The 8,849-nt window shown below is 38.2% G+C and overlaps 1 protein-coding gene across 1 annotated transcript; it reads right to left on the minus strand.

Moving 5' to 3' along the window:
- Positions 1 to 1,114: 1,114 nt before the first annotated feature.
- Positions 1,115 to 8,840, minus strand: PSMA1 (proteasome subunit alpha 1). The gene is made up of 10 exons (XM_026850502.1): positions 8,727 to 8,840; positions 8,498 to 8,542; positions 6,905 to 7,006; positions 6,318 to 6,421; positions 5,390 to 5,478; positions 4,689 to 4,759; positions 3,638 to 3,767; positions 2,933 to 3,012; positions 1,962 to 2,066; positions 1,115 to 1,471 (listed from the first exon to the last, which is right to left on the minus strand). The coding sequence occupies exons 1-10, from the start codon at positions 8,796 to 8,798 to the stop codon at positions 1,415 to 1,417; spliced, it is 855 nt and encodes a 284-aa protein (XP_026706303.1). The 5' UTR covers positions 8,799 to 8,840; the 3' UTR covers positions 1,115 to 1,414.
- Between the last annotated feature and the right edge of the window lie 9 nt (positions 8,841 to 8,849).

The raw sequence follows: 8,849 nt of genomic DNA on the forward strand, positions 1-8,849 counted from the left end.
AAAAAAGAAAAAAAAAAGTGTGGCCGGGAGAAAAAAAAATGGGGGAAAAAAAAAAAAAAGATAAAAAATTAAATAAAATTAGAAGCAGCTTTGTCTAGTGCTTAAAACAAAATACAGAGCCCCAACATTATTATTTTGATATTTTCACAACTGAACTATTTACAGGGATTCAATACAGTATTTAAAGCATGTTCAAAACAGCATCATGCTTTATTAGTAAATACAAAATGCAAGTTTTAGGCCTTTTATTAAAAGTATATTTTTTAAAATACATTGAGCCCCTATGTGAGTCCATCCCAAAATCTTGTTTGTTATCCTTTTCACCGTACTCATTAGTGAGAAGACTAGAATGATCCCACATGGAAAATGAGGGAAAAAAAATGCTGAATGTGTTTTGCTTAAAATACAACACCCTTTTTGCACCTAGGAAGCAGTGACTCACTTGGGCTTCCCTGACAGATGTCCTTAAAGAAGTCACTGTTAGTCCCAAACTTTGTGGCACTTGTCTGGAGTCTAAAGGGGCACCAGGTACCCCCCTCAGTCAGACTGTGCAGGAGCTGGAGGTACAAAACTCTGTCAAGCCCGTTTATTCAGCAACTGCACAGCTCAGGGGACCCGTAACGGGAATTTTATGTGCTTCCCTCATGACATCAATTTAGGCCATTAGTGAGCTAAAAAGCCCTTTGCTGCCCCATGGCCAGCTGGTGGCTGTAAAGAAAGCACGCGATGTAATTCGGTTCCAAACAAGCTGGGGTTTACTAAAGCAGAGAACTCAAAAAACCAAAACACCAGCTGGGTTGGCAGCTTCATGCTTCTTCAGTCTGCAACGTTTCTGGTAAACACAACCAGAAATGTCTTTTCAAGTTGAGTTTGAGACAACGACACAACAACATGGGGAAACATGCTGCATCTTATTTGTTCCACAGTTTTGTAGTTTCATAGGCATTTTAGTCCTCTCAGTTCAACTGTTCCCAAAAATACCGCATTTACACATAGCAAGTGCGCGCTCACTCTGACAAACGGTCAAATACATGATGGCACCTTGGTTTGACACAAGTATTTGAATAGCTGTTTGGTCAGATTAAAAAAGAAAAAAAACCAAACCCACAGCAGATTCCAAGAAAGTGATTTATTTCCACTTGTCCTTACAAGTTAAAGACAGTATGCTTTTCATTAAAAAACAGTATCATGTACTATTTAGAAAATGGTTACACCTTTCTTGTCAAAGAAAACACACCCAGTTATGACCTCCTGTCTACCTTTTAAGGATAGGTGGGCTGGTTTCTTTCTTTAAGAGTAATCCTCAGAATGTATCAGCAGAAAATGCATATAGGTGAGGATAAAGTTACCAGCAAATGGATAAACGTTCCTGTATAATTAGACATACGTTAACACAGAGGAACTCATCCACCAACTAGTGCTCCATCGGCTCCTCTGCCTTTTCTGCGGGTTCATCAGCAGGCGGAGCAGGCTTAAAGAGAGGAAAAGTATTTTAGGAAGGCAGAAGACAACACTTGACAAAGTGAGCATCAGGAGTGGTAAACACAGCTCATGTCAGCAAACAGCTTACAAAGTAGCATTATCCAAATTAAACATGGAACAGAACAGAGACGGTAATTAAAATTGAGACTAAGGATGCATCTTGTGACAGACATGAGAAGAGTATATAGCCACTTCTGTTGCAAAAAAGTAAAAACTTGTACTTGATCAAAGATAAGGAAAGAAGATGACATTGGCACAGCCGGGTGCCAGTTCAACATAAGCTGATTTAATAAGCATCTTAGTCTCCAGCTAAGATAAGGTTTTCATATAGTAACTTAAAATTAAAAAAAAAAAAACCAAAACAAACCACATTCTTAAAACTCTGCTAGAGTAGCAGAGAGCTAAATGACCTACCGTGTTTATGTTAATAAAATACTGTCTTTCAAGAAAGCCTATTGATTTGCATCTAAACCACACACCTTTCTCTGCGGTCTCTCCTCAAGACCTTCTAGGAATGGTGCTACATCATCATCGTCATAGATGGTAAACTCCATGTCTTTGCCAACAATTCCAATGGAAACATTCTGTGAAGTTTTGAAAGAAGTGAGAAGTATTTTTTTGCTAATAACTCTGATTTTACAGCTTTCTCTTGAGAATCACAGTTCCCTCCTGTGATAAAGGGCCTCCTCGTGCTGTTGGTGTCTACTTAAGTTAAAAAGGAAACTGAGATACACTCCCTCTTTGGTAGATTGTACTAGGAAAGGAAAGGGAAGTGGATTTATACCCTACAAAAGCTATCACGTTTCAAAATCTTGAAAGTAAAACCACTTTTCAAGGGTTTCAATTTCTTTCAAATTTTTTGTTTTATTTTTAATAACATACACAATTTTCCAAAATCACTTATTTTAATCTTATTTTCCATTTTCATTATTTTAAAAGTTCTAAGGGGCTAAGAACAGAAAAAAATAAACACAGAAAAGGGCAGATCAGCCACAAGCAGAACATCAATTCATATCCTTAAAATTTTCCTGCTCAGTAGTTCAATTCATTATCAGAAGTTTCTGCAACTTTCTGATGCTGGATACTCAATCAACTGTTTCTGCATTACCTTCCCTGACCTCCCAGATGAATTACTGACTGTGCTTACAATGCAAAGTTGTGATTCTAGTTGCATGTAATGTATCTTAAACAGTGATTAAAGTTTAAAATAGAATGAGGCAACCAGAGAAAGAAGGTCTTGTTTAGAGAAAGTATCATTTTTGTTAAGAAACTTAAATCTGAGATAATTAAGGAAACTGTAGATAAGCTGGTGACATGAAGTGAACATGGTATTATCTACCAGTATTCAGCTTCCAAACTGCAGTGCCAGCCATACTTTACATTAATTTTGTCACAGTAATTTCTATAACAGTGACAGTAAAATTTCTTGATAAGAAAACCCAGTGTTTACCTTGGTGGTCAGATCCTGTTCGGCAGGAAGGGTCTCTCTCAGGGCACGCAGTCCGTGTTTAACTAGCTCATTTAGATTACCTTAAAATGAAATCAGAAAGACATTTACAAACTACATGGTATTACTTCTGGACACTCATTTCCTCTTCTTCCCATCCCTAGTTGGCAATGAGACAAGCAGCTCAGCTAACCTGACTTCCAGAGCTCCTCTCCTTTCTGGTACTGAACACAGAGTTCTTCCAGTCCTTCCCTACATTTGAGGTCAAATGCACCTGGTTTTGGCACCTGCCTTGACTCCAGTGCAGTGATAATAAATTTCTTTTTTTCCCCCCAAGCAGCTACTCAATAGCATCATTATCACAATTTCATACAAAAACATGTTCACCATTTTAAATGCACCACCTAAATACCTGCCCTGCTCTGATATGGAAAGAATTGTACTTTTCCTGGGTTAAAAAGGGCAGAGGCCTTTTACTTTTATCTCTGCTTTTCTGAACAGAACTACTTCTTGTCATTAGATTTAATAAGCATCCAGTATCAAGAAATGAAAATCTATGTTTACAATTATGTCTTCATGCAGATTTACACTTACACTAAACTTGGCTCCCAAAATTTACCCATCTTACTAAATGCGAAAGAACAGCACGGTAGCAGAAAATAAGCTGTATAATTGCTGAATACCATTAGACAGGGTTCCATTACTCACAGTCAGTAAATTCAGCCATGTGTCTCTCCAAGTAAGTTCGCGCTGACTGTGAACGAGCACCAATGGACATTGCTTTGCAGTCAAAATAGTTTGCAGAGGGACAAGTCTGGAAAATATGAGGACCCATATCCTACAAAGAGAGAAAAAACCCAGAGAATGTAAAACAAATATATAAATTCATACCAAGTCTGCTGCTGGAACACATAGTATTTTCTAAACCAGTTTTGCTTCACGGTACATTGCACAGCTTATATGTATGCATGTAAATATATTGCTTCTCATATCACTGTTCTTATACAATTACCTCAAAGCTACTGTAAAAAAAAAATATCATAAAAAAAAATATCTTTCTTTACACTTTGTTTGTTAAAATGCAGGTTTTATGTGGGCAGGATAACTGGCAGCAAAACTGTTTCTCTGTTCCATAAACTGTACCATGCTTATGTATGCTTCCTACTTCATGGCTTGCAGCAGATATTTTACACACATTACACCTTATCTGCACAAAAGTAAAAACCCACTGTAGACTTAACTATGCCATGTGAGATTTCAGGCAAGATGACACTTTCCTTCAACCTTCCTCATGTCAAAAATCTTTAGGGCACAGATTCCGTGTGTTGCTGCATTAAGCAAACTGTTGTTGCTAAACAAGTGAGAGGCCAGTGATGATTTCCACATCCATTTTTCATAAAAATTATTTAAAATAATAGTTTGTAATGCTTCATAAAAAATAGTGAAAGAAGTACTGTCATCGTGGGATCAACAATTTGATCCCTTAAAACACAAACTGATTTTTGCGGTATCTCGTTTTGCACCTTAAAATAATTAGTTTTTCATTTCTACAAATGCGCACCCCAAATATAGGTAGGACTAGCTATGAACATATTTAAAAGTTATGTTTTAGGGTAAGACACAGAAAATTATTTCCTTATTCAGAGAATTTTGATGAGTCTGCCTCTTCCATCTTACCCTCTTAACATTTATTTGTTGTATAAAATTGTATTAAGCACGTTTTCTTTTAGATCAATAGCAACTAGCACAGCTTACTTACATCATAACCTGCAATGAGCAGTCCCACACCATACGGTCTTCTGCCATAACGCTGCGTTGGTATCTGGGTTTCTAAAGCAAGCTAAGGAAACAATCTCAAAATAACATGTTAATTGCCCAAACGTTTTCCAAGTCAAGCAGAGATGCACCAGAATCATTATATAGTCTTTGCAAACCTTTCTGCAGGAGCAAAAGGTATGCTCAAAAGAAACAGATCTCATAACTTATTTGGCATACCAACTTCTTTTGCACTGAAAGAAAATTTAGCAATTACCTTCCAGGAAAAACTGAGTGCTGCATTCAAGCAAGCAATACAAACAGTTCACCTAATGCTGCACAGACTTAAATAAATTCTAATCCCTCTGAACTTTTTCTTTTGCAGAGATAGAAGCTGTCACAGAAAAAAAACAAAACAAACACACAACTTTGAATAGTGCAGTCATCTTTCCTCCCCCAACTCCAGAGGCATGGGGCTGTGTAACAGAACAGCGTCATATTAAACACAGCGTAGCACTTTATTGCTTCTCTACCAGTTCAGTGCATGTGATAGGATATTGTCTAACAGAATAGACAAGCAATGTGAATAAAGAAACTTCAAATTAACTTTTTCCATTTAATACAACTTTTAAGCTGTGATACATGAAAAACATTTTATGAACAAGCTATAAAACTGTTACAAGCACAAAAAAAAAAAAAGGATACTGCTTCCAATTAATGACACTAGGCGAGAAACTGGAAGAGGTCTATCAAACACAAATCTAGAATCCAGACACTCCTGACGCATGAAATTGCTAGGAGGAGAGAAGAAAAACAAAGGGGGAAAAAAAAAAAAAAAATCAAACCAATTCACAGATCAAAGTCACAATGAGTTTTTTTGAGTCAATACTTGTATGCTCAGGTAAAGCATTTTTGTTTCAGCTCTGCTTGTTGAGAAAAAGGGTCAAAGGCATTACATAATTTCATTTCATCATGACCTATAATTGTTATTTAGAAAGTTAACCACAGGTTTGGAAGAGTAGTATAGTATTTCAGTCATACAAATGCAAAGAAGGTAGAAGTTCACACAGGCAACAAACAGATCATCTGCAAAAAGCCAGTTAAATGGTAACAATTATTTGTAACACTAGAGCAATTAAAATTTATTTTACAAATTCTTCCTATGCCTTGTTTATCCTTTCCTATCAAACTGAGGAACCTGATGTACTTTTACTCATCTGATGAAAATATGTAACCAGCAGGTAAAAGCAAGCCCCTCTGAAGCCAACACATAAAGCAGAAAATGTTTTTAATCACTTTCTTAAATATGTGTATGCAAAAAACAGCTGATAGAAGGAAATACGTGATACACTTTCTCAGACTGCTTGGAAACCCCACCACACTGAGAAAACCAGACAGGTCTGTCTTACCAGTAAGAAAACCAAAGAGCAAAATTTTGGGCCAAACAAATGAGATTTCTGCCAAATAGTTACAAATCTGCCAGAATTCCATGCTGAGGTCTTTGGCATAGTACAACAGAGCAGTAAGTCAAGACTAATCCTTAGCTGACCAGAAAAGCTCATTTGCAATAGTCTACAAATGAACTTTCACTCCTTATTGCAGAACTGTGTATGTCAACAGCTGAGATACTCACCACAAGAGTCTTGCATCAGCAGTAAGTCCAGCAATTGAGATACCAATATGGTTGTCAACGTACAGGATTTTTTTCTGATGAGCTGCCAGCTCAGACTGTGCTCTCTACACATAAAAGAAGAAAGCTATGTGGCAGACCGACCAGTTTGCCAAGCACTGTGGAGAAATCTGATAATATTTATAGCAAGAACCGAATATGATCATGAAACAATAAAAAAAATATAATTTATAAGCTTGCAACAGAAGACAAGAAAAACCTAATTCCACTTCAGTAGGAAACTGTCAGAATGAAAGAAAGAACAGACACTCAAGCTTTGGGAAAAGAAATAAATAGTTTTACTACTTAATAAGTAATTAAAAAAACAGGGAGTGCATTTTTTTCAGGGGAAAAAATCTTTCACTCACTTGGTTTTGTGAAAATCTGCTTTGCATAGGTACTGAAAATATTTATAGTTCTATACTGGTACTCAAGCAAAAGGAAACTGGGATTGCATTTATGTTACATATAAAAGTTGACTGTGCAAAACTAACTTGCTAAACCAAAACTTTTCTACTAATGTTGTCCCGAGAACACAGTTTTAAAGTTACCTTGAGAGCAACCAGAACAGCATGCGTTTTCGACTTCAGCCCCACAGTAGCTGAGCCTTGTTTCACAGCTTCCATGGCATATTCTATTTGATGAATTCGGCCCTACAGAATAAAATCAAAGGTAATCATTCTAAAGTTAATCCTCTGTATCAATTTGCAATGGGTTTTGATTTTCATACCTTTGATTTCCCCCTAACAGATAAACATACAGCATAACAGTTTAAACCTACCGCCACCAGACTTCCTCAATTATCTTCTGCAAACACCTCACCATTAACCCACAAAAATCTGGCCATCTCTGAGTCACTTATGACTGCCTACAAAAAGCCAGGAAAACTAAAAAGAAAGGGTGAATAATCCTGATGTTACAAGAATCAAAAGACTTTTGTCACTGTCTTCAGAGGAATTAGTATTTGACTCAATGTGGCTGAAAGACAGAACTTCCAGCTGAAGTTGGATGCTTAACTTTTAATCGAGTTTCCTGAAGAAATGGAGTCTTATGCAATTGTTGTGTCTCACCATCCATTCCCTAATAACTTCTGAACAAGTTATTAGTCAACTGCAGTAAAGTCTGAAAGAGGAGTAGAGGTCTCAAAGACAATTAAGTCCCTACAAGTTCTGCAAAGGCAGCCCGGAGCTTTGCAGGAAAATAAGACAATACCCTTTTAATGCAACCATCAAAGGCAAAGTAGCTAATTTTCTGCACTGTAGTTGGCCAGCCTACATCAAACAGCCAGCACATTCATTGCTACTGTGCAAGTACTGGAACTACTAACCACAGCACACAGCTGCATCCTACCAGTTGTGATGGAGTGCAATGTAGTAGCTGTTATAATGAAATGCCCTGGGGATAATCTACAGGAAATTACCTTCTATTAAGTTGTTGGGGTTATTTTTGGTAAAAGGGTTTTAATTTTATTTATTTAGAGATATACAAAGTCCACTAGATGCTTAAAATATGCTAATGTTCCGTTTCATCCCCTAATTGATAGCAGTACAGAATCACTGTGACCTGTCCAACATGTTTTTATCAACTTTCATGAATGACCTGCAAGGCTGTACAAGTGTGAAACCCTTTCTGGCCTTGAACCACATATTTCTTTTTCTTTACAACAATATTTGAAAGCATCTCCCAATAAAATATTATTATACTTTGCTCCTATATTAACAATGCTAAGAATTATTATGGTACCATATCACTGTCTCACCTGCAGGAATGTATGGTCTGTAAATTGATCACAGAACCATAAAACAGTTTGGGGTGGAAGTGACCTTTAAAGATGATCGAATTCCAACCCCCAATGATGACAGCATCTATTTCGTACCTCACAGGTACATTCAGAGGGCAACCGCCTTATGTGCTCTGAGGTAACCAGGCCCATCCTAAGCATCATTCAGGTTCACACATGAGAAGCTTAGAGATGTGCCAGTAGCTTTCTAGAAACCCACAGCCTACCAAAGCCAAAGGGAGCAGACTGCAGTAAGCTTTATGCACCTGAACACAACCTATACTGTTGTGATACCACTGCTGCAACAGCGAAGGAAAACCAAAAAGCAAGTACAAGCCAGTTAGGAAGCTCTGAGAGATTTTACCTGCGGGCTCCAAACTGTGACATCATTGTCATACTGGTTGCGAAACTAGAATGAACAAAATAAGATCTATTAGTACAACTAATAAGCAGGCAAAAAGAGCACTGCGGAGGGAAGTTCTGGGCGTTTTCTTTACGGGGCCTTTGACGCGAAGTATTTGTTGGCAGGCCCGGAACAGGGGACCGTTCTCCGGCCAAGTCTCCGCGCAGCCGGAGGAAGAGCCCCCACTTACCGGGCGGCACAAGCCCGGAGCCGGAGCGCAGCGAACCCGCCGCCGCGCCCCGACACGGCGAGGGAGCAGCATTCAGGCGCGCGAGGCCCCGGTGCCCGTGCGGGGAAGGGCCGCTGCCTGCCC

This window comes from Athene cunicularia (assembly GCF_003259725.1).
Source record: "Athene cunicularia isolate RWA chromosome 5 unlocalized genomic scaffold, athCun1 chr5_part2, whole genome shotgun sequence".
Classification (NCBI taxonomy): domain Eukaryota; kingdom Metazoa; phylum Chordata; class Aves; order Strigiformes; family Strigidae; genus Athene; species Athene cunicularia.

Coding starts and splice junctions, on each gene's coding strand:
- PSMA1 (XM_026850502.1), bottom strand. CDS start 8,798: ATGCTGCTCCCTCGCCGTGTCGGGGCGCGGCGGCGGGTTCGCTGCGCT. Junction 4,760..5,389: donor AGTGTCATTAATTGGAAGCA/GTATCCTTTTTT, acceptor AGCTTGCTTTAG/AAACCCAGATACCAACGCAG. Junction 2,067..2,932: donor AACAGGATCTGACCACCAAG/GTAAACACTGGG, acceptor AAAACTTCACAG/AATGTTTCCATTGGAATTGT.